We start from the raw sequence: 24,384 nt of genomic DNA, 5'->3' as shown, positions 1-24,384 counted from the left end.
TCATGGCCGAGCAGCTGCATGCAGCCGTACATCACCAAGCACAATGCCGAGCGTCGGATGGAGTGGTGTAAAGCCGCCACCGCTGGACTCTGGAGGAGACGTGTTCTGTGCAGTGACGGATCGCACGTCTCTATCTGCGTCTGATGGAGGAGTCTGGTGATTCCAGGAGGACGTTACCCCCTGACTGCATTGTGCCGCTGTTCAGATGATGGAGGAGGATAATGCTCCGGGCTGTTATCAGGGGGCGTCTTCTTAGTTCCAGTGAAGGAAACTCTAAAATATCCATAAATTAATCCCTTTAATTGCTATGGTTATTTTTATGGTGATGATCCCTTTAAGGCTTTCAGTGCTTGGTTACAGTAACTAGGAAGTAGGCGTGGCCAGAGGAGCAGGAAGTGCTGTGGATGCAGGAAGCTGTGGAGCTCTGGGGGTCACATATGGAGCGGAGAGGGATCAACACTGGGGGCAGCTCCGACTCCGACTGGGAAGGTGAGAGGGGGCGTCTGCCAGTGGGGTACTACAAGTCCCAGCATTCTCTATCAGACATAGCCAGTAACATGACAAGTCCCAGTATTGTACCCACTATAGACCCTGGTGGTACCACAAGTCCCAGTATTCTGCCCACTATAGACCCTGGTGGTACCACAAGTCCCAGTATTCTACCCGCTATAGACCCTGGTGGTACCACAAGTCCCAGTATTCTACCCGCTATAGACCCTGGTGGTACCACAAGTCCCAGTATTCTACCCACTATAGACCCTGGTGGTACCACAAGTCCCGGTATTCTACCCGCTATATACCCTGGAGGTACCACAAGTCCCAGTATTCTACCCGCTATAGACCCTGGTGTACTACAAGTCCCAGTATTCTACCCGCTATAGAACCTGGTGGTACCACAAGTCCCAGTATTCTGCCCGCTATAGACCCTGGTGGTACCACAAGTCCCAGTATTCTACCCCCTATAGACCCTGGTGGTACTACAAGTCCCAGTATTCTGCCCGCTATATACCCTGGTGGTACCACAAGTCCCAGTATTCTGCCCGCTATAGACCCTGGTGGTACCACAAGTCCCAGTATTCTACCCGCTATAGACCCTGGTGGTACCACAAGTCCCAGTATTCTACCCACTATAGACCCTGGTGGTACCACAAGTCCCGGTATTCTGCCCGCTATATACCCTGGTGGTACCACAAGTCCCAGTATTCTGCCCGCTATATACCCTGGTGGTACCACAAGTCCCAGTATTCTGCCCGCTATATACCCTGGTGGTACCACAAGTCCCAGTATTCTGCCCGCTATATACCCTGGTGGTACCACAAGTCCCGGTATTCTGCCCGCTATATACCCTGGTGGTACCACAAGTCCCGGTATTCTGCCCGCTATAGACCCTGGTGGTACCACAAGTCCCGGTATTCTACCCGCTATAGACCCTGGAGGTACCACAAGTCCCGGTATTCTACCCGCTATAGACCCTGGTGGTACCACAAGTCCCAGTATTCTGCCCGCTATATACCCTGGTGGTACCACAAGTCCCAGTATTCTGCCCGCTATATACCCTGGTGGTACCACAAGTCCCGGTATTCTGCCCGCTATATACCCTGGTGGTACCACAAGTCCCGGTATTCTGCCCGCTATAGACCCTGGTGGTACCACAAGTCCCGGTATTCTACCCGCTATAGACCCTGGAGGTACCACAAGTCCCAGTATTCTGCCCGCTATAGACCCTGGTGCTACCACAAGTCCCAGTATTCTGCCCGCTATAGACCCTGGTGGTACTACAAGTCCCAGTATTCTGCCCGCTATATACCCTGGTGGTACCACAAGTCCCGGTATTCTGCCCGCTATATACCCTGGTGGTACCACAAGTCCTGGTATTCTGCCCGCTATAGACCCTGGTGGTACCACAAGTCCCGGTATTCTACCCGCTATAGACTCTGGTGGTACCACAAGTCCCAGTATTCTACCCGCTATAGACTCTGGTGGTACCACAAGTCCCAGTATTCTACCCGCTATAGACTCTGGTGGTACCACAAGTCCCGGTATTCTACCCGCTATAGACCCTGGTGGTACCACAAGTCCCGGTATTCTGCCCGCTATATACCCTGGTGGTACCACAAGTCCCGGTATTCTGCCCGCTATATACCCTGGTGGTACCACAAGTCCCGGTATTCTACCCGCTATAGACCCTGGTGGTACCACAAGTCCCGGTATTCTACCCGCTATAGACCCTGGTGGTACTACAAGTCCCAGTATTCTGCCCGCTATATACCCTGATGGTACTACAAGTCCCAGTATTCTGCCCGCTATATACCCTGGTGGTACCACAAGTCCCAGTATTCTACCCACTATAGACCCTGGTGGTACCACAAGTCCCAGTATTCTACCCACTATAGACCCTGGTGGTACTACAAGTCCCAGTATTCTACCCGCTATAGACTTCCGTGGTACTACAAGTCCCAGTATTCTACCCGCTATATACCCTGGTGGTACCACAAGTCCCAGTATTCTGCCCGCTATATACCCTGGTGGTACTACAAGTCCCAGTATTCTACCCACTATAGACCCTGGTGGTACCACAAGTCCCAGTATTCTACCCACTATAGACCCTGTTGGTACTACAAGTCCCAGTATTCTACCTACTATAGACCCTTGTGGTACTACAAGTCCCAGTATTCTACCTACTATAGACCCTTGTGGTACCACAAGTCCCGGTATTCTACCTACTATAGACCCTTGTGGTACTACAAGTCCCAGTATTCTACCTACTATAGACCCTTGTGGTACTACAAGTCCCAGTATTCTACCTACTATAGACCCTTGTGGTACTACAAGTCCCAGTATTCTACCCACTATAGACCTCCGTGGTACTACAAGTCCCAGTATTCTCCCCCCTATCATCCCTGCTGGTACCACAAGTCCCAGCATCAATTATCACCACTATAGATCCCCGGCAATACACAGTTGCAGAAGTAAATAGTCTTATTGTAATGTGTGAAGAGGTGCTGCAGCAGCAGCAGTTTGTTACTGCACATGTCATTACAGAGGAGGATGATGATGGCACGGCGCCCCCCGAACCCCGGGCCGAGAGCCGCTCTCACTGGAGGAACCTGTCCGCCTTCTGGTACGTTCTGTGGGGGGCACATACTTAGGAGCCGCCCTCTCTGTGTTGAGGACGCAGCTCTGGATGTGACTGGAGTACTCACCTGTGTTCCTCAGGTTACTGGGGCTGTGTAATAACTTTGCCTATGTGGTGATGCTGAGCGCGGCGCACGACATCCTGAAGACGGAGAGCAATCAGACGGCAACGGTGAGTGTTCCTGTAAGAGAGGTCTGAGGAGACGAGGGTGTGGGGATATATGGAGGTGGTGTGGGGGGATATATGGAGGTGGTGTGGGGATATATGGAGGTGGTGTGGGGGGATATATGGAGGTGGTGTGGGGATATATGGAGGTGGTGTGGGGGGATATATGGAGGTGGTGTGTGAGGATATATGGAGGTGGTGTGGGGGGATATATGGAGGTGGTGTGGGGGGATATATGGAGGTGGTGTGGGGGGATATATGGAGGTGGTGTGGGGGGATATATGGAGGTGGTGTGTGGGGATATATGGAGGTGGTGTGGGGGGATATATGGAGGTGGTGTGGGGGGATATATGGAGGTGGTGTGGGGGGATATATGGAGGTGGTGTGGGGGGATATATGGAGGTGGTGTGGGGGGATATATGGAGGTGGTGTGGGGATATATGGAGGTGGTGTGGGGGGATATATGGAGGTGGTGTGGGGGGATATATGGAGGTGGTGTGGGGGAATATATGGAGGTGGTGTGGGGGGATATATGGAGGTGGTGTGGGGGGATATATGGAGGTGGTGTGGGGGGATATATGGAGGTGATGGGGGGGATATATGGAGGTGGTGTGAGGGGATATATGGAGGGTTTGAGGGTATATGGAGGTGGTGGCGAGGGGGAGATGCAGTTGGTGGCGGGAGGGATGAGGAGGTGGTGTTGGAGGTGGGGGTGGGGGATATGAAGGTGGTGGAGCTATGGAGGGTGTGGTGTAGGGGGTGCGTTGTGTATAGTCTGCTCCTTATATCTGGGCTTGTGACATTGGTTACTATGAGGAAGTGAAGCTTATGGATCCGGAGAGTCTGGAACATGCCAGCGCAGCGTGGTGACCTCCCAGCGCCCAGGGGGTGCGAGCTGCTGCATCTCCTCCAGGTCACTCATCTTTTACATCTCGTTTCCCTTCCAGCTCAACGTGACGAACTCCAGCCGATACGACTGCAACGAGATCTCCACCGCTGTAAGTATTCACCGTTAGGGGCTCCAGGGACTGCGGAGACCCCGTGAGTTCTGATTATAACCACCCTCTGTATTACAGGCCGTGCTCCTGGCCGATATTCTGCCCACCCTGATTATCAAGTTCACAGCTCCGTTCTACATCCACCAGATCCCCTACAAGTAAGGGTTAATCCAATGTAGATCTTTAGCTGTCTCCTCTGTGGTCTCCCGGTCATCTGCTCTTCTTCTGACTCAGTTACAGGGTGTCTCTGTGCATCGTCACGGCCGCCGCCAGCTTCCTCATCGTCTCGTTCTCCACACATGTCGCCGTCAGTCTCCTCGGTGAGTTTTTTGTTTATGATGGGAAGAATTTACTAATGGATGTAACATAATCAGATATGAAGTCCGGATCTTACCGAATCTAATCACGGCCTTCTGTCCCCAGGGGTCGTATTCGCCAGTATCTCATCAGGAGTGGGAGAAATCACTTTCCTCAGCCTCACAGCGTTCTTCTACAGGTAACGTACACTGTAGTCAGTAGTTATCTCCGTATAAAGAGCAGTGTTAAAGGCATAGCCATAAGTGTTGGCACCCTTGAAATTGTTCCAGAAAATGAAGTATTTCCCCCCCAGAAAATTGGCAATATGAAAATCACATCTGAAACCAGATAAAAAGGAGAGAAGTTGCCCCAGTCTTTACATTGTGTGTCTGTGTGTATCACACTAAGCATGGAGAACTGTCTGAGGACTTGAGAACCAAAATGGTTGAACAATATCAACAATCTCAAGCTTATAAGTCCATCTCCAGAGATCTTGATGTTGCTTTGTCCACGGTGCGCAACTTAATCAAGAAATTTACAACCCATCGCACTGTAGCTAATATCCCTGGACGTGGACGGCAGAGAAAAATTGATGCAAGGTTGTAACGCAGGATAGTCTGAATGGTGGATAAGCAGCCTCAATCACGTTCCAAAGAAATACAAGCTGTCCTGCAGGCTCAGGGTGCATCAGTGTGAGCGCGAACTATCCGTCCACATTTGAATGAAATGAAACACTATGGCAGGAGACCCAGGAGGACCCCACTGCTGACACATACACATAACAAAGCTAGACTGCAGTTTGCCAAAATGTACGTAAGCCAAAATCCTGGGAAAGAGTCTTGTGGGCAGATGAGACCAAGATAGAGCTTTGTGGTAAAGCACACCATTCTACTGCTTACCAAAAATGAAATGAGGCCTTCAAAGAAAAGAACACAGTACCTACAGTCAAATATGGTGGAGGTACCAAGATGTTTTGGGGTTGTCTTGCTGCCTCTGGCACTGGGTGCCTTGACTGTGTACAAGGCATCATAAAATATGAAGATTACCAAAGGATTTTGGGAGGCAATGTAGTGGCCAGTGTCAGAAACCTGGGTGTGCGACCTAGGTCTTACTTCAAGAAGCCCAAGAAATGGATGGAAACAAAGCGCTGGAGAGTTCTGAAGTGGCAGCAATGAGTTCGGATCTAAATCCCATTGATCACCTGTGGAGAGATCTTAAAACTGCTTTTCGGAGAAGACGCCTTCAAATATCAGAGACCTGGAGCAGTAAGAAGAGTCCAAGATCCCGGCTGAGAGGAGGAAGAAGCTGATGTTATAGGAAGCGATTGATTACAGTTATTTATTCCAAAGGACACAACCAAATATTAAGTTGAAGGTGACAACAATTTTGTCCGTCCCATTTTTGGGGTTTTGTGTGAAATTATGTCTAATTTGCCTTTTTTTCTCTCTTTTTTTTTGTGTTGTTCCAATACACACAAAGGAAATAAACCTGTATAACAAAACATGTTCAGGTGCATCTCACTAAATTAGAATATCATCAAAAAGTTAATTTTTTTCAGTTCTTCAATACAAAAAGTGAAACTCGTATATTATATACAGTCACCTGGGCTTCCACAACCATAAGCAGTGCCACAGGCTGATCCCTCCATGCCACAGGCTGATCCCTCCATGCCACAGGCTGATCCCTCCATGCCACAGGCTGATCCCTCCATGCCGCATTGATGCAGTAATTGATGCACAAGGAGCCCGACCAAGTATTGAGGCATTTACTGAACAGACATTTCGGATTTTAAAAACATTTTTCAAGCTGTTGTTATAAAGTATTCTAATTTACTGAGATAATGACTTTTGTGTTTTCATTGGCTGTAAGCCATAATCATCACCATTAACAGAAATAAACACGTGAAATAGATCCCTCTGTGTGTAATGACTCTATATAATAGATCCCTCTGTGTGTAATGACTCTATATAATAGACCCCTCTGTGTGTAATGACTCTATATAATAGATCCCTCTGTGTGTAATGACTCTATATAATAGATCCCTGTGTGTAATGACTCTATATAATAGATCCCTCTGCGTGTAATGACTCTATATAATAGATCACTCTGCATGTAATGACTCTATATAATAGATCACTCTGCATGTAATGACTCTATATAATAGACCGCTCTGTGTGTAATGACTCTATATAATAGATCCCTCTGCGTGTAATGACTCTATATAATAGATCACTCTGCGTGTAATGACTCTATATAATAGATCACTCTGCATGTAATGACTCTATATAATAGACCGCTCTGTGTGTAATGACTCCATATAATAGATCCCTCTGTGTGTAATAACTCTATATAATAGATCCCTCTGTGTGTAATGACTATATAATAGATCCCTCTGTGTGTAATGACTCTATATAATAGATCCCTCTGTGTGTAATGACTCTATATAATAGATCCCTCTGTGTGTAATGACTCTATATAATAGATCCCTCTGTGTGTAATGACTCTATATAATAGATCCCTCTGTGTGTAATGACTCTATATAATAGATCCCTCTGTGTGTAATGACTCTATATAATAGATCCCTCTGTGTAATGATTCTATATAATAGATCCCTCTGTGTGTAATGACTCTATATAATAGATCACTCTGCGTGTAATGACTCTATATAATAGACCGCTCTGTGTGTAATGACTCTATATAATAGATCCCTCTGTGTGTAATAACTCTATATAATAGATCCCTCTGTGTGTAATGACTATATAATAGATCCCTCTGTGTGTAATGACTCTATATAATAGATCCCTCTGTGTGTAATGACTCTATATAATAGATCCCTCTGTGTGTAATGACTCTATATAATAGATCCCTCTGTGTGTAATGACTCTATATAATAGATCCCTCTGTGTGTAATGACTCTATATAATAGATCCCTCTGTGTAATGATTCTATATAATAGATCCCTCTGTGTGTAATGACTCTATATAATAGATCACTCTGCATGTAATGACTCTATATAATAGATCCCTCTGTGTGTAATGACTATATAATAGATCCCTCTGTGTGTAATGACTCTATATAATAGATCCCTCTGTGTGTAATGACTCTATATAATAGATCCCTCTGCATGTAATGACTCTATATAATAGATCCCTCTGTAATGACTCTATATAATAGATCCCTCTGTGTGTAATGACTCTATATAATAGATCCCTCTGTGTGTAATGACTCTATATAATAGATCCCTCTGTGTGTAATGACTCTATATAATAGATCCCTCTGTGTGTAATGACTCTATATAATAGATCCCTCTGTGTGTAATGACTCTATATAATAGATCCCTCTGCGTGTAATGACTCTATATAATAGATCCCTCTGCGTGTAATGACTCTATATAATAGATCCCTCTGCGTGTAATGACTCTATATAATAGATTCCTCTGTGTGTAATGACGACTCTATATAATAGATCCCTCTGTGTGTAATGACGACTCTATATAATAGACCGCTCTGTGTGTAATGACTCTATATAATAGATCCCTGTGTGTAATGACTCTATATAATAGACCGCTCTGTGTGTAATGACTCTATATAATAGATCCCTCTCTGTGTAATGACTCTATATAATAGATCCCTCTGCGTGTAATGACTCTAATAGATCCCTCTGTGTGTAATGACTCTATATAATAGATCACTCTGCGTGTAATGACTCTATATAATAGATCACTCTGCGTGTAATGACTCTATATAATAGATCCCTCTGTGTGTAATGACTCTATATAATAGATCCCTCTGTGTGTAATGACTCTATATAATAGATCCCTCTGTGTGTAATGACTCTATATAATAGATCCCTCTGTGTGTAATGACTCTATATAATAGATCCCTCTGTGTGTAATGACTCTATATAATAGATCCCTCTGTGTGTAATGACTCTATATAATAGATCCCTCTGTGTGTAATGACTCTATATAATAGATCCCTCTGCGTGTAATGACTCTATATAATAGATCCGTGTGTAATGACTCTATATAATAGATCCCTCTGTATGTAATGACTCTATATAATAGATCCCTCTGTGTGTAATGACTCTATATAATAGATCCGTGTGTAATGACTCTATATAATAGATCGCTCTGTGTGTAATGACTCTATATAATAGATCCCTCTGTGTGTAATGACTCTATATAATAGACCCCTCTGTATGTAATGAGTCTATATAATAGATTCCTCTGTGTGTAATGACTCTATATAATAGATCACTGTCTGTAATGACTCTATATAATAGATCCCTCTGCGTGTAATGACTCTATAGAATAGATCCCTCTGTGTGTAATGACTCTATAGAATAGATCCCTCTGTGTGTAATGACTCTATAGAATAGATCCCTCTGTGTGTAATGACTCTATATAATAGATCCCTCTGTGTGTAATGACTCTATATAATAGATCCCTGTGTGTAATGACTCTATATAATAGATCCCTCTGTGTGTAATGACTCTATATAATAGATCCCTCTGTGTGTAATGACTCTATATAATAGATCCCTCTGTGTGTAATGACTCTATATAATATAGGAGTTTCACTTTTTGTATTGAAGAACTGAAATAAATTCACTTTTTGATGATATTCTAATTTAGTGAGATGCACCTGTAATTGCAATAATCTTCTGGGAGAAATACTTCATTTTCTGGAACAATTTCAAGGGTGCCAACACTTTCAGCCATGACTGTACATTCTTGCACATAGGGGGCAATAATATCGCATTATTGCTTTTTTTTTTTTTCTAGTGATGTGGTCTCATGGTGGTCCAGTGGCACTGGTGGTGCAGGGATCCTGGGCGCCCTCTCCTACCTGGGTCTCACTGCGGCTGGGCTTTCTCCCCGGACCTCCTTGCTTGTTATGCTTATTATTCCGGCTTTGCTTTTGATAAGGTGAGTTGGAGGGGGAGATGGTGATGGCACTGATGATTCAGAGGACACACAGTGAAGGAAATAAGTATTTGATCCCTTGCTGTTTTTGTAAGTGTGCCCACTGACAAAGACATGAACAATCTATAATTTTAAGGGTAGGTTTATCTTCACATTAAGAGATAGAATATCCAAAAAAATCAAGAAAATCACATTGTATAAATTAGATAAACTTATTTGCATTTTGCAGTGAGAAATAAGTATTTGATCCCCTACAAACCATTATGAGTTCTGGCTCAGTTAGACGCTCCTAATCAACTCGTTACCTGCATTGAAGACAGCTGTCTTACATAGTCACCTGTATAGAAGACTCCTGTCCACAGACTCAATTAATCAGTCAGACTCTAACCTCTACAACATGGGCAAGACCAAAGAGCTTTCTAAGGATGTCAGAGACAAGATCATACACCTGCACAAAGCTGGAATGGGCTACAAAACCATAAGTAAGAAGCTGGGTGAGAAGGAGACAACTGTTGGTGCAATAGTAAGAAAATGGAAGATATACAAAATGACTGTCAATTGACATCGATCTAGGGCACCATGCAAAATCTCGCCTCGTGGGGTATCCTTGATCATGAGGAAGGTGAGAGATCAGCCTAAAACTACACGGGGGGACTTGTTAACGATCTCAAGGCGGCTGGGACCACAGTCACCAAGAAAACCATTGGTAACACATTACGCCTTAAAGGTTTAAAATCCTGCAGTGCCCGCAAGATCCCCCTGCTCAAGAAGGCGCATGTGCAGGACCGTCTGAAGTTTGCCAATGAACACCTGGATGATTCTGTGAGTTATTGGGAGAAGGTGCTGTGGTCAGATGAGACAAAAATTGAGCTTTTTGGCATTAACTCAACTTGCCGTGTTTGGAGGAAGAGAAATGCTGCCTATGACACAAAGAACACCATCCCCACTGTCAAGCATGGAGGCGGAAACATTATGTTTTGGGGGTGTTTCTCTGTTAAGGGCACAGGACTACACCGCACCAATGGCAGAATGGATGGAGCCATGTACCGTAAAATCCTGAGTGACAACCTCCTTCCCTCAGCCAGGACAGTAAAAATGGGTCGTGGCTGGGTCTTCCAGCGAGACAATGACCCAAAACATACAGCCAAGGCAACAAAGAAGTGGCTCAAAAAGAAGCACACTAAGGTAATGGAGTGGCCTAGCCAGTCTCCAGACCTTAATCCCATAGAAAACTTATGGAGGGAGTTGAAGCTCCGAGTTGCCGAGCGACAGCCTCAAAATCTGAATGATTTAGAGATGATCTGCAAAGAGGAGTGGACCAAAACTCCTCCTGACATGTGCGCAACCCTCATCATCAACTACAAACAACCTCTGACTGCTGTGCTTGCCAACAAGGGTTTTGCCACCAATTATTAAGTGTTGTTTGCCAGAGGGATCAAATACTTATTTCTCACTGCAAATGTATCTAATATATACAATGTGATTTTCTTGATTTTTTTTTTTTTTTGGGGATATTCTCTCTCTCAATGTTAAAATTGACCTACCCTTAAAATTATAGACTGTTCATGTCTTTGTCAGTGGGCAAACTTACAAAAACAGCAAGGGATCAAATACTTATTTCCTTCACTGTATATAATGGTTGCTTATTATAGAATATACTTGCTCTCCGCTCTTCTACAATTTGTTACCAGTTAGTAATTGATTGAAGTCTCTCGCTAATTCTTGAAGCTCTGATAGCGCAGAATTCTAGGTCTCTTGAAGGTGTCCATTATTTTCCTTTCTTCTCTCAGTTATTTTGTCCTCCTGCTCCCCCCATCCTCTCTCCCACGATGGAAGTTCCCCGCCAGTAATATTTCCGCGGACATGTCTGACCAGCGTCCCCTATTAGATGGACCATCACCTCGCGACTCAGGTAATGGGGCAGGACTCCTCCTGGGATAGGTGCGGTAGTAATCTGGATTACATAGTCAGAGTCTGCATCTTTCTTTATCCATTTGTTACAGGGACGAGCTCTCATCGGACAATGGCGGATAAGTGGGAGATAGTTAGGGTCAGGAAATACAATATTTTATATACACACTGTGTACACTGCTGTATACTCTCGTCATGCAACACCCAACCTTGTATTCCTTCATACAGTCTCTCTTGAAGTACATGCTTCCCTTGTCGCTTGTCTACTTTGCAGAATATTTCATAAATCAGGGTCTGGTAAGTGTGAACGCATAGCCGTGTGATGATCTTGTGAGCAGGTGGGATTGGGTGGTCTCTTACTAGTTTCTTTCTCTTTCTTGCAGTATGAGTTAATCTATTTTCCAAACGTCAAGATGAGTCACTCGATGCAATACCGATGGTAAGGGGCAAATGATGTCCATTAGGAGGTATTTTGGAGTCTTTGATGGGGCCATTTAATTGCTTAAGTGAAAAAAGGGTGAAATATTTATATTACCTTCTTTTAAGCAGAAAAAAAACACCATTACTCTCATCAATTGCTGATCCTCCAGTCACTTATGTTTTGATTTACATTTCTAAAATCTGGAACCGTGATGGGGCTTAATATGAGGCCTGTAAAAATTCTGTTTATGTGGAGAGTGGGGTATCTTATTGGTGCTGGATTGTGCCCTTCCCAAAAATCAGCAGCTTTATGGATTATTACTAATCATTACCCAAACATTGCTGATGCATTAGTACATGTACAAATGGGGTAGGGGTTACATATTACCCCTTCACGGTTCCTATCTCTAAAAGAATTGTGAGTTGGACAGTTCATTGACACCCATAATAATAGCATGTCCTGCCCCCCTTATAGGAGCGACACTAACTGCCATCAACCTCCATTTCAGGTACCAGATGCTGTATCAAGCCGGTGTGTTTATTTCTCGATCGTCAGTCCAGTGCTTCAAGATCAGACACATCTGGATCCTGGCTTGTCTTCAGGTAACTCCTCTTCCTCCAGAGCAGGTGAGGAGTGCAAATACGTCTGTAGTAACATTATTGATTTTTTTTGCCCGTAGTGTGGACTCGCCATCTTTCTTCTCGTGGGGGTGGCATATGTATTCCTCCCGAGTTTGACGCTGCCAGGAATATTCCTGATTATCATATTCGAGGGTCTGCTCGGGGGCGCTGCTTATGTGAACACATTCAACAACATTGCCATTGAGGTAATGGAGGTTACTGACTACGCGGTCTTCTATTTTTGTGACTGTTTAGTGATGTTGCTGTGACCTGCACTTTTAATGTCACCCACAGAGTAAACCGGAAGACAAGGAATTCGCCATGTCTGTGGCCTGCGTGTCGGACACCCTGGGAATATCTCTGTCAGGAGCCATTGCCATACCCGTCCATAACTACTTTTGTCGCTTATCATGATGGCGCCATCCAGAGCTGCTTGGATTAAAATAGCTGGCGTCTTCCGCACCAGTAAGAGGCGATACGTGGAGAATTCTGGGACGCAGGATCCTTCTTGGGATGTCAGAGCAGCATTGTGGCATGGTACAAAGTACGGGTCTGGAAAATAGACATCGACTCCGCACAGCACAACTTCCCACATCCTGCTCGCTGTCATCTTTTCAGATCTGCTCTTGGTGTACGGGCATTGCAATATTGTCTAAATCTGTATTTTACAAAGTACTTTCCCACTAATCCTTTTCTATATCACCTCTACGGCATCAGGAAAGGACTCGCCAATCACATGCTAACCCTTCAGCCTAATATCAGTTGGGAAGCACCCCCTGCTGGTCACGCTCAGTATCTGCTGTGCGGCTCGTAATAGATATGATTCTCGGTGGATGGATGTCTGGTGTTCCCGGGTAGCGAGCTGTGCCCTCACCGGGCATCAGATGCTGGATTTGTCTATTTTTCAGCCTTGTATCACAAACACGCAGAATTCTTTTTGTTAAACTTCACAATGTTAATTTGCCGATTTAAATCAATGAAAAAAATTCTGTCTTTTAGGTGAATCGTAAGGATCGGCTCCAGATGAATAATGATTATTACACTGCTGTGCTGAATTGTAAATGATCAATAGGGGGGGTTATTTACTACAGTGGGGGGAACATGTTATTTGCATATAATAAAAGATGTTTTGATTAGTCGTGTTTACTGTAAAGGCCGCGTCCCCCGTCCTCTAGGTGCACGCTGTGCGGTACCGTCTCTCTTGTCCTATACGTATAAGCTTCCCTGTGCACCACCGATGGCACGGGACAGGATATACTCAGACAACCCCTTCTTAATGAATCCGGCACTTTCAGACTTAGGGGACACTATGGGCATTATTCATTACAGTAGCATTTTTTCCTCATTATTTGGGCATGGTGAGAATTATTGCTTTTTAAGGGGACAGTTAACCTTTCACCGGACAACCCCCCCCCTTCTTATCCCCAATCCACAGGACAGGTGATTTACTTATTGATTGGTTAGGGTCAACCCCTGAGGTCCTGCACTGAGCGGCAGAAGGGGGGGCACTTTCATCCCTTATAGAAAGCAACAGGCTATGTGCCTGCTCGACCATCTTTCTATTCATCGCCTATGTGCCTGCCCGACCGTCACTCTATTCATCTATGTGCCTGACCGACCATCACTCTATTCATCTCCTATGTGCCTGCCCGACCGCCACTCTATTCCTTTCCTATGCGCCTACCCAACCGTCACTCTATTCATCTATGTGCCTGCCTGACCGTCGCTCTATTCATCTCCTATACGCCTGCCCGACCGTTGCTCTATTCATTTCCTATGTGCCTGCCTGATCGCCACTCTATTCCTTTCCTATGTGGCTGCCCGCCTGTCGCTCTATTTCTTTCCTATGTGCCTGACCGACCGTCGCTCTATTCCTTTCCTATGCGCCTTCCTGGCCGTCGCTCTATTCCTTTCCTATGCGGCTGCCCGACCGTCGCTCTATTCCTTTCCTATGTGGCTGCCCGACCGTCGCTCTATTCCTTTCCTATGCGCCTTCCTGGCCGTCGCTCTATTCCTTTCCTATGCGGCTGCCCGACCGTCGCTCTATTCCTTTCCTGTGGCTGCCCGACCGTCGCTCTATTCCTTTCCTATGCGGCTGCCCGACCGTCGCTCTATTCCTTTCCTATGTGGCTGCCCGACCGTCGCTCTATTCCTTTCCTATGTGCCTTCCTGACCGTTACTCTATTCATTTGCTATGCGGCTGCTCTTCCTTCGGAGAGGTGATAACTTGTCTGAATCAGACTTCTTTAAGGGGCATCATTTTTTAGTGGACAAAAATGGGGGCCGCTTATGTTGGTTGGGAGTAGATGGGGGATAGAGCTGAAGATGTGAGAAATGAAATATTGTTCGTGTTGCAGACGAGTTGTGGTGAGAAGACGTCACAATGGCGGTCTGGACCGGATGGAAAACAAGGGAAGAGACACCTTCCCCTGCAAGTGGCGGTGTGATCTCAGGTGTCGGCACTATCCGGGCCGCGTATGGCGGTGATACCCGTCCTGGTACAGTCTTTCTCCTGTGTCCTCGGGGTCCGCTCTGACCCCACAGTTTCGCCTCCGATGTGACGGCGTCTCTGGCTGTGACTGAGCATCTGACCCGGCGGATCTCACAATGGCGGCCATCGTGTCTGTCGGTGTCACAGGCGTCTCTCCCCTCGATAGTCGTCGTCACCGGACGATTACACCGAGAACGTGCGGCTCCGCAGAAACAGTGTGACCCGGCCGGAGCGGTGTTATCAGTCTCTGTGATCGCCAGATAAGGTGTCGATAAAGCTTTCGGTTTCCATAGTAACAACCTCGTATCCAAATGAAAAGGTCGTCCTTCTGTCGGGAAAGCGGCCGCAGGCGGGAGCTCCTTATGTGTCTCCTCCAGAAATTACAAGACGTCTGAGACGCTGCCCCTGACCAGACACAGACTAAGAAAAGGCGGCATGTGCGCACTGCGCGCCGGGAACTGTTCTTCTGCGCACAACAGGAAGTGACGTTCCTTCCGCTGTGCGTCTTGCCGGGTTGGCGCATGCGCACTAGTCTTTCTGCGCCGGATCTATCCAGGCCTGCAGCGTGTGCGCGGCTCCAGAGGTGAGAACGGTCCCAGGGCCCCAAATAAGGGCGGAACACGGGGCCCCGGAGCTGTGAGCCGTGTAATGAGGGCTGGGGAGGGGAACAGCTGGGGGAGAGCGACACCACACGGGCCCCGGAGCTGACAGTCTACATATGTGTGTGATACTGAGCTCCAGAGCTGACAGACCCTGCATTATTGCTGATCCCATCGCTTGTGATTGGCAGCAGCGGTCCCTGTGTGATACCAGGAGCTGACATCCACAGACTCTGCATTATTACTATTCCCCTCTCTGGTGATTGACAGCAGCGGTCCGTGTGTAATCCCAGGAGCTGACGATCCACAGACTCTGCATTATTACTATTCCCCTCTCTGGTGATTGACAGCAGCGGTCCATGTGTGATCGCAGGAGCTGACGATCCACAGACTCTGCATTATTACTATTCCCCTCTCTGGTGATTGACAGCAGCGGTCCGTGTGTAATCCCAGGAGCTGACGATCCACAGACTCTGCATTATTACTATTCCCCTCTCTGGTGATTGACAGCAGCGGTCCATGTGTGATCCCAGGAGCTGACGATCCACAGACTCTGCATTATTACTATTCCCCTCTCTGGTGATTGGCAGCAGCGGTCCATGTGTGATACCAGGAGCTGACGATCCACAGACTCTGCATTATTGCTGATTCCTTTGCTGGTGATTGGCAGCAGCGGTCCATGTGTGATACCCAGAGCTGACGATCCACAAACCCTGCATTATTACTATTCCCTTCTCTGGTGATTGGCAGCAGCGGTCCATGTGTGATCCCAGGAGCTGACGATCCACAGACTTTGCATTATTGCTGATCCCATCTCTTGTGATTGGCAGCAGCGGTCCATGTGTGAGCCCAGGAGCTGATGATCCACAATCTCTGCATTATTGCTGATTCCATCTCTGGTGATTGGCAGCAGCGGTCCGTGTGTGATACCCGGAAGCTGATGAGCGACGTCTATCATTGTGCCCCCCTCCCCCACAGCTCAGACCCCTTAGTCCTGTACCTCCCCACCTCACACAGCTGAGTGTCACATGTATCGGCGCAGGTAGCCAGGGCAGACATGTTTGCTGCTGCACTGACACACTGTAACGAGCTCTCAGCAGTGATTATTCCGTGTCCTTCTCTCCTCAGTGCTGAGTGACGCGCTCCTCTCTCCGCCGCCATGTCCCGGTTTTTCGCCACCGGCTCAGACAGTGAGTCGGAGTCATCGCTATCCGGAGATGAGATCCTCCCCAAACCGGTGGGGGGTACCTACGGCAAGCAGTGAGTCTCCTCCAACCTCCCGGGGGGATTTGGGGGCGATCGCAGGGATCTGATCGTCTCCTCCTTTCTCTCCTCCCATTTAGGCCGATTCTTCTCAGCGATGACGAGGAGGACACGAAGCGCGTGGTGCGCAGCGCCAAGGACAAGAGGTGGGTGACAGCGGCGACATCCCATAATATCCCCCTAAGCGTCGACCCTCCGGTCACCCCTCACCGTGTCGCTCATGTCTCCCAGGTTCGAGGAGCTGACGAACATCATCAAGACGATCCGCAACGCCATGAAGATCCGCGACATGACCAAGTGTCTGGAGGAGTTCGAGCAGCTGGGGAAAGCCTACATCAAGGCCAAGAACATCGTGGACAAGGAAGGCGTCCCGCGCTTCTACATCCGCCTGCTGTCCGACCTGGAGGACTACCTGAACGAGGTTAAAGGGGAACTCCACCCATAATCGCCCTGTACGGCTCTGTCTGCAGGGACCACTAGAGGGAGCTCTCTGCTGACTGCAGCCTTCACTGCTCCCTCTGGTGGTTACTTCAGCAAATGACAGCCGCAGAAATAAAGGGACTGTACAAAGATGCATTTCTTACCCGGTGACTCCGCTGCTTTGTCTGCAGTGATGGCGACACGTGACGGCTGCAGTCAATCATTGGATTGACATGAGCTGGAGCGGCGGCCTCCTGTACGATGTGTGTTTTCTGCAGCAGTTTTGCACAATCATCACTTTTTTCTTCTTTGCGTAAAAACAAAAAAATTGCTAGAAGGAACATTGTGTGAACAGACCCCGACGCCTCATCTCCTGCCTCCATCTTTTTTTCCCCCGCAGCTCTGGGAAGATAAGGAAGGCAAGAAGAAGATGAACAAGAACAACGCCAAAGCGCTGAGCACGCTGCGCCAGAAGCTGCGCAAGTACAACCGCGATTTTGAGTCCCCCATCTCTGCCTATAAGCAGGTGAGACGAGCTGGCGGAACAGGAAATCGGTGTGCGTCTGATTAGTGCTTCCCCCAGGGAGCACATTCACCCACGTATTTTTCTTTTTCCCAGAACCCCGAGGAGTCGGCAGATGAAGATCAAGACAAGGATGAGGATGAAGACGACTCGGAAGGTGAGTGTGCACCTTGTGTGGAGCCGGCGGCCATGTTTCCTGCATCATCTATTGACGCGTTTCCTTCTCTTCAGCCTCAATGTCCAGCGATGATGATGGAGACGAAGGCATCAGCGCCAGCAAGTTCCTGAAGAAGGCTGAATCCGCTCCTGCAGACGCCCGCAGCAAGTTCCAGAAGAAAGCCGAGGTGAGGATTCCATTGATTTGGAAAGTCTGGTAATCCGGCATCTTTGGGTCGTGGTAAGATGATAGTCACTCTTAAAGTGACGGCAGATTACTCAGGAGTCGGTCTTCTGCTGCCGATGCCGGATTAAAGGAATGTTAATCCCATAATGTGGCATTGACCGTGTGCTCTGTGCCAGGACGCGGAGGACGACGAGGAATCCTCCGACGATGAGATCTGGGAGTCAGACTCCGAGGACTCAGACTCCGAATCTGAGGACGAAGAAGGCAAATACACCACTCTGGCCGCCCGCTTCCTTAAAAAGTGAGTAAAGCTTTGGGGGGGTCCTTCTCGGTTCGGAGGTCCGGTTTCGCCACTGGTGATGAGCTGACGCTTTGCTGCGTTGCAGGACCGGAGGTCAGTCAGATCGTCAGTCCACCGACAAGAAGAAGGAGGAGAAGATCAAGAAGAAGCAGGATCGGAAAGTGAAGACCAGAGCGGACGAGGGGCTGGAGGGGGAAATGGACGAGGGCGAAGCCGGAGGAGAGTGGGAGAAGGTCAAAGGGGGCGCCCCCATGGTGAAGGTGAGACCTGCCGGAGATTGTGGGGTCCGGGGGCTCCTTCCTCTGACCGATCATCATTTTTTTCTGACTCCTATAGGAGAAGCCGAAGATGTTCGCTAAAGGCACCGAGATCACTCCCCCCATCGTGGTGAAGAAGCTGAACGAGATCCTTCAGGCCCGAGGGAAGAAGGGCACAGACAGGTACCGGGAGACTGGGGGTTGTGGTGGAGTATGGGGGGTGGTGTTCTCCCCGGGGCCCCTCTGACCCCCGGCGTTTGCCTCCCCTCAGGGCCGCACAGATCGAGCTCCTGAATCTGCTCGTTGGAATCTCGGAAGAAAATAATTTGGGGCAGGGAGTCGCCGTCAAGATCAAGTTCAACATTGTGGCGTCTCTGTACGACTACAACCCCAATCTGGCCGCGTACATGAAGGTAACTTCACCCGGGGAGCGAAACGCAGTAAAGCGGAAAACCGCAATCACGCAACTTAACCCCTTCCTCTCTGAGCAGGCTGACATGTGGAAGAAATGCCTGGAGTGCATCAACGACCTGCTGGACATCCTCTTCTCCAACCCCAACATGTTCATTGGGGAAAACATCTTAGAGGACTCTGAAAATCTCGTCGTCTCAGACCAGGTAAGTGGCGGAGAACTACAACTCCCAGCATTCCATAGTGCTGGCTTTTGTGGGAGTTGTAGTCATAAAGCATCTGGAGGCTGCCCTACAGGACCAGATGCCACAGCTGCCAAGACCCTCCCCCTGATCTTATGGGGGGTGCACTTACATCTGTTCTTCTCCCTCCCCCTTATCATATGTCGGGTGCACTTACATGTGTTCTTCTCCAGCCTCTCCGTGTCCGCGGCTGCATTCTTACCCTGATCGAGAGGATGGATGAAGAGTTCACCAAAATCATGCAGAACACGGACCCGCACTCACAAGGTAAAAGGAGCCGGGTTTTATCGTGCCCTCAAAGAGGCGCTGCAGCTCCCTGAGATCTGGGGAGGAGATACAAGTTGGATCTGAACAGGATTTCCATTCACTAAGTAGAAAGTAAACCACAAGTTCTGCTGCCTCGTCTCTGGACCCCCAGCCCGGTGACCGTGGGGTTCTGCTGCTTCATCTCTGGACTCCTGGGAGGTGCGACCCCGGGGTTCTGCTGCTTTGTCTCTGGACCCCCGGGTGGTGCTGCCCCGGCCCGGTGACCCTGGGGTTCTGCTGCTTTGTATCTGGACCCCCTTGTGGTACGGCCTAGGCCCGGTGACCCCGGGGTTCTGCTGCTTCGTCTCTGGACCCCCATGTGGTACAGTCCTGGCCTGGTGACCCTGGGTTCTGCTGCCTCATCTCTGGGCCCCTAGGTGGTGCGGCCCTGGCCCAGTGACCCTGGGGTTCTGCTGCTTTGTCTCTGGACCCCCGGGTGGTGCGGCCCTGGCCCGGTGACCCCTGGGTTCTGCTGCTTCGTCTCTGGACCTCCGTGTGGTGCGGCCCTGTGACCCCCGGGGTTCTGCTGCCTCGTCTCTGGGACCCTAGGTGGTGCTTTCCCGGCCCGGTGACCCTGAGGTTCTGCTGCTTCGTCTCTGGGCTCCCGGAAGGTGCGGCCCTGGCCCAGTGACCCCCGAGGTTCTGCTGCTTTGTACCTGGAGCCCTGGGTGATACAGCCCTGGCCTGGTGACCCTGGGTTCTGCTGCCTCGTCTCTGGGCCCCTAGGTGGTGCGGCCCTGGCCCGGTGACCCTGGGGGTCTTATGCTTTTGTCTCTGGACCCCCCGGGTGGTGCAGCCCTGGCCCAGTGACCCTGGGGTTCTGCTGCTTTGTACCTGAACCCCCGGGTGGTGCGGCCCTGGCCTGATGACCCCGGGGTTCTGCTGCTTCGTCTCTGGACCCCCGGGTGGTGCAGCCCTGGCCCGGTGACCCTGGGGTTCTGCTGCTTCGTCTCTGCACCCCCGGGTGGTGCAGCCCTGGCCCGGTGACCCTGGGGTTCTGCTGCTTCGTCTCTGGGCTCCTGGGTGGTGTGGCCCCAGCTCAGTCACTCTGGGTTCCACTGACTCGTCTCTGGACCTCTGGGTGGTGCGGCCCTGGCCCGGTGACACTGGGGGTCTGATGCTTCGTCTCTGGACTCCTGGGTGGTGTGGCCCCCCGGTAATGTGTCGCCTCCTTACTTGCACTTGCAGAGTATGTGGACAACCTGAAGGACGAGGCTCGGGTGTGCGCGGTGATCGAGCGCGCCCAGAAGTACCTGCAGGAGAAGGGCAGCACGGAGGAGATCTGCCGGATCTACCTCCGCAGGATCATGCACACCTACTACAAGTTTGACTACAAAGCGCATCAGCGGCAGCTCAGCAGCGGGCAGGAGTCTAAGGTGACGTTTCCGGGAGGCGGTGACCGGCTGGTCGTCTTCTCCACCTCCGTCCTCACCTTCCTTTCTTCTCTGCAGTCAGAACAGGACCAGGCGGAGAACGAGGCGGAGGACAGCGCCATCCTCATGGACAGACTCTCCAAGTACATATACGCCAAGGACAGGACGGACCGGATCCGCACCTGCGCCATCCTGTGCCACATCTACCACCACGCCCTGCACAACCGCTGGTTCCAGGCCCGAGACCTGATGCTCATGTCCCACCTGCAGGACAACATCCAGCACGCTGACCCTCCTGTGCAGGTAAGGGCGGCCGGGTGCGGTGGGCGACCCCTTATGTCCACTCCTCTCGGACCCTATTAGCAGTTCCCTCTCGTTGTCTCTAGATCCTCTATAACCGCACCATGGTCCAGCTGGGCATCTGCGCCTTCCGGCAGGGCATGATCCGGGATGCCCACAACGCCCTCCTGGACATCCAGTCCAGCGGCAGAGCCAAGGAGCTGCTGGGGCAGGGGCTGCTGATGAGGACCATGCAGGAGAGGAACCAGGAGCAGGAGAAGATCGAGAAGCGGCGGCAGATCCCCTTCCACATGCACATCAACCTGGAGCTGCTGGAGTGCGTCTACCTGGTGTCCGCCATGCTGCTGGAGATCCCCTACATGGCGGCGCATGAGTTCGACGCCCGCAGGAGGATGATCAGCAAACAGTTCCACCACCAGCTGCGCGTGGGCGAGCGGCAGCCGCTGCTGGGTGAGTCGGACGGCGGCCATATTGGTCTGTAGGACGTGCCTGCTCTCCGGGTTCGCTGACCGTTTTCTGTTCTCCGCAGGCCCCCCGGAAAGTATGAGGGAGCACGTGGTGGCCGCGTCCAAGGCCATGAAGATGGGAGACTGGAAAACCTGCCGCAACTTCATCATCAATGAGAAGATGAACGGGAAGGTGTGGGATCTGTTCCCGGAGGCGGATCGTGTGCGAAACATGCTGGTCAGGTGAGGACGGGGGGTCACCATATTGGGGGTGGGGGCGTGGTGTTGGGGTACGATGGTAAATGCTCTGTGCTTCCTGCAGGAAGATCCAGGAGGAATCGCTGAGGACGTATCTATTCACATACAGCAGCGTATACGACTCCATCAGGTGAGACCCCCGAGCGCCCACCCACCTCCGACCTGAGGCTCGCCTGCACAGTACAAGTGTCAGCATGCCCTGACAGCCTGGGGTTAGATAAGTCTGACCGGACCCTGGTGCCGCGGTGAAACACTCAGGGTCACAGTTAACTCTCCTCTTCCCCCAGGATGGGCATCTTGGGCGACATGTTCCAGCTGGAGATTCCCACCGTCCACAGCATCATCAGCAAGATGATCATCAACGAGGAGCTGATGGTGAGTAGTGGAGCCGCCGCCTCCACCACCGGACCCCTGCTCCCTCCAGGGTCTCCACAGCGCTGCCTGCCTCTGCTGAGGTGCGTTCTGGGTAGTGTCGTGTTCACACAAAGTCATACAAACTGGCCACAAGCTTGCTGACTGTTTACTATACCTTCTATGTTGAAGTCCCACCGCATACATTTGCACCGATGCTTTTCTCCCTCCCCTGCGCCCGACGCCTGGTCCGCTCCTCCTCTTCTTCGGCCGCCCGACGCCTGGTCCGCTCCTCCTCCTTCTTCGGCCGCCCGACGCCTGGTCTGCTCCTCCTCTTCTTCGGCCGCCCGACGCCTGGTCCGCTCCTCCTCTTCTTCGGCCGCCCGACGCCTGGTCCGCTCCTCCTCCTTCTTCGGCCGCCCGACGCCTGGTCTGCTCCTCCTCTTCTTCGGCCGCCCGACGCCTGGTTCGCTCCTCCTCTTCTTCGGCCGCCCGACGCCTGGTCCGCTCCTCCTCTTCTTCGGCCGCCCGACGCCTGGTCCGCTCCTCCTCTTCTTCGGCCGCCCGACGCCTGGTCCGCTCCTCCTCTTCTTCGGCCGCCCGACGCCTGGTCCGCTCCTCCTCCTCTTCGGCCGCCCGACGCCTGGTCCGCTCCTCCTCCTCTTCGGCCGCCCGACGCCTGGTCCGCTCCTCCTCCTCTTCGGCCGCCCGACGCCTGGTCCGCTCCTCCTCCTCTTCGGCCGCCCGACGCCTGGTCCGCTCCTCCTCCTCTTCGGCCGCCCGACGCCTGGTCCGCTCCTCCTCTTCGGCCGCCCGACGCCTGGTCCGCTCCTCGTCTTCGGCCGCCCCCTGCTCTTCCTTCCTGACTATCCCCTTTCCCTCCCCCGCAGGCCTCGCTGGATCAGCCCACGCAGACGGTGGTGATGCACGGCACGGAGCCCAGCTCCCTCCAGAACACGGCTCTGCAGCTGGCCGAGAAGTTGGGGAACCTGGTGGAGAACAACGAGCGCATCTTTGACCACAAACAGGGCAGCTATGGGGGATACTTCAACCGCGGTGAGGACAGATGTATGTGCTGCCCGTTCCTGCTCATCACTTCTTACCATCACCACGTCATTAACCCTCAGCATCCCTGGAACGTAAGGCTGCGCCCTCCCGCCTGCCGTTCTCCCGCTATTGTAGTACTACTACTCCCAGCATGTCTGAGCATGCTGGGAGTTGTACTTGTGCAGCAGCCGGAGAGCAGCAGGCAGGTGGCGACTGGTTCAGGGGCTTCTCTGCTTCACATCCATCTTCCTGAGGGTGGGGAAGCTTTACTGCGCTGCTCACCTCACTTCCTATTCCCTTTAATGCGGCGCGCTCCAATCTGTGTCCAAACTACAACTCCCAGACTGCTCCTGTCAGGACTTGCTGGGAGTTGTAGTTCTGCAACGAGGAGGGGATGTGCTGGAATCTCATTACCAATTTTTTCATCGTAGAGACGAGCGGCACCACATAGTCTGATGCCGCTTGTCTCCATCCTGTCTCATCCCTGCACTCATTCAGGGGGTCACATCTGTCCTGTGGGTCTCCAGCTGCTGCAGAACTACAGCTCCCAGCATTTCCTGAGAGGCTCGGGTTGTGCGGCAGCTGGAGGAGGTGTGGGCAGCTGCGCCCTCTGGTGGTGACATTGAGTAATTGCGCCTCCATCTTCTCTTGCATCTTCTTTATCTTATTCTCCAGACCAAAAAGACTCGTACCAGAGGAAGGAGGGCGGCTACATGCGGCGCGGCTACCGGCGAGACCAGCAGAACCAGAACAACTACTGATCCGCCCGACCTCGCACCGGACCCCGGGATCGGCGCCGACTCGTCTGTTATTTTTATTTACTTTCTTGCCATCATGTCTCTTAATAAAGATATTGGAGTGAACTCTGCGCCGTCTCTGTAGACTGTGTGACCTTAAAGGGACGGTTCACCTAGGACGTTCCCCGTCCTGCGCCACTCCAGCGGTTTACGTAGATCCGTGCGCGGCAGCGGACGGCGAC

The 24,384-nt window shown here is 50.5% G+C and overlaps 2 protein-coding genes across 5 annotated transcripts; both read left to right on the top strand.

The window, feature by feature from the left end:
• The first annotated feature begins 144 nt into the window (after nucleotides 1–144).
• CLN3 (CLN3 lysosomal/endosomal transmembrane protein, battenin) lies at nucleotides 145–13,577 on the top strand. 4 transcript variants are annotated; one of them, XR_012250786.1, is made up of 16 exons: nucleotides 145–489; nucleotides 3,043–3,121; nucleotides 3,217–3,307; nucleotides 4,249–4,299; nucleotides 4,378–4,457; nucleotides 4,534–4,619; nucleotides 4,723–4,795; nucleotides 9,382–9,525; nucleotides 11,313–11,434; nucleotides 11,526–11,572; nucleotides 11,662–11,730; nucleotides 11,817–11,872; nucleotides 12,363–12,456; nucleotides 12,534–12,680; nucleotides 12,769–13,018; nucleotides 13,474–13,566. XR_012250786.1 is itself a non-coding variant. In XM_073648723.1 (15 exons), the coding sequence occupies exons 1-15, from the start codon at nucleotides 405–407 to the stop codon at nucleotides 12,886–12,888; spliced, it is 1,344 nt and encodes a 447-aa protein (XP_073504824.1). In that variant the 5' UTR covers nucleotides 147–404; the 3' UTR covers nucleotides 12,889–13,577. The 4 variants fall into 4 exon arrangements, 3 of the variants coding, with proteins under 3 accessions (XP_073504824.1, XP_073504827.1, XP_073504826.1); XM_073648723.1 differs by having other exon boundaries at nucleotides 147–489; nucleotides 12,769–13,577; XM_073648726.1 differs by having other exon boundaries at nucleotides 372–489; nucleotides 3,018–3,121; nucleotides 12,769–13,577.
• A 1,831-nt stretch (nucleotides 13,578–15,408) lies between these two features.
• LOC141162528 (eukaryotic translation initiation factor 3 subunit C) lies at nucleotides 15,409–24,273 on the top strand. Its single transcript, XM_073648722.1, has 21 exons — nucleotides 15,409–15,548; nucleotides 16,693–16,824; nucleotides 16,908–16,973; nucleotides 17,059–17,248; nucleotides 17,648–17,773; nucleotides 17,867–17,927; nucleotides 18,002–18,114; nucleotides 18,290–18,414; nucleotides 18,500–18,674; nucleotides 18,751–18,854; nucleotides 18,943–19,084; nucleotides 19,163–19,288; nucleotides 19,498–19,591; nucleotides 20,819–21,006; nucleotides 21,082–21,306; nucleotides 21,390–21,753; nucleotides 21,833–21,992; nucleotides 22,072–22,137; nucleotides 22,295–22,382; nucleotides 23,249–23,426; nucleotides 24,081–24,273. The coding sequence occupies exons 2-21, from the start codon at nucleotides 16,724–16,726 to the stop codon at nucleotides 24,164–24,166; spliced, it is 2,778 nt and encodes a 925-aa protein (XP_073504823.1). The 5' UTR covers nucleotides 15,409–15,548; nucleotides 16,693–16,723; the 3' UTR covers nucleotides 24,167–24,273.
• Nucleotides 24,274–24,384: the final 111 nt, after the last annotated feature.

The sequence above is a fragment of the Phyllobates terribilis genome, unplaced genomic scaffold (genome assembly GCF_046119375.1).
Source record: "Phyllobates terribilis strain yellow unplaced genomic scaffold, ASM4611937v1 Scaffold_9__5_contigs__length_417890890, whole genome shotgun sequence".
NCBI classification, from domain to species: domain Eukaryota; kingdom Metazoa; phylum Chordata; class Amphibia; order Anura; family Dendrobatidae; genus Phyllobates; species Phyllobates terribilis.
This window is presented reverse-complemented; position numbering and strand designations above follow the sequence as displayed.

Coding starts and splice junctions, on each gene's coding strand:
- CLN3 (XM_073648723.1), top strand. CDS start 405: ATGCAGGAAGCTGTGGAGCTCTGGGGGTCACATATGGAGCGGAGAGGG. Junction 11,435..11,525: donor ACCATCACCTCGCGACTCAG/GTAATGGGGCAG, acceptor CATTTGTTACAG/GGACGAGCTCTCATCGGACA. Junction 11,873..12,362: donor CACTCGATGCAATACCGATG/GTAAGGGGCAAA, acceptor CCTCCATTTCAG/GTACCAGATGCTGTATCAAG.
- LOC141162528 (XM_073648722.1), top strand. CDS start 16,724: ATGTCCCGGTTTTTCGCCACCGGCTCAGACAGTGAGTCGGAGTCATCG. Junction 19,289..19,497: donor ATCTCGTCGTCTCAGACCAG/GTAAGTGGCGGA, acceptor GTTCTTCTCCAG/CCTCTCCGTGTCCGCGGCTG. Junction 22,383..23,248: donor TCATCAACGAGGAGCTGATG/GTGAGTAGTGGA, acceptor CCTCCCCCGCAG/GCCTCGCTGGATCAGCCCAC.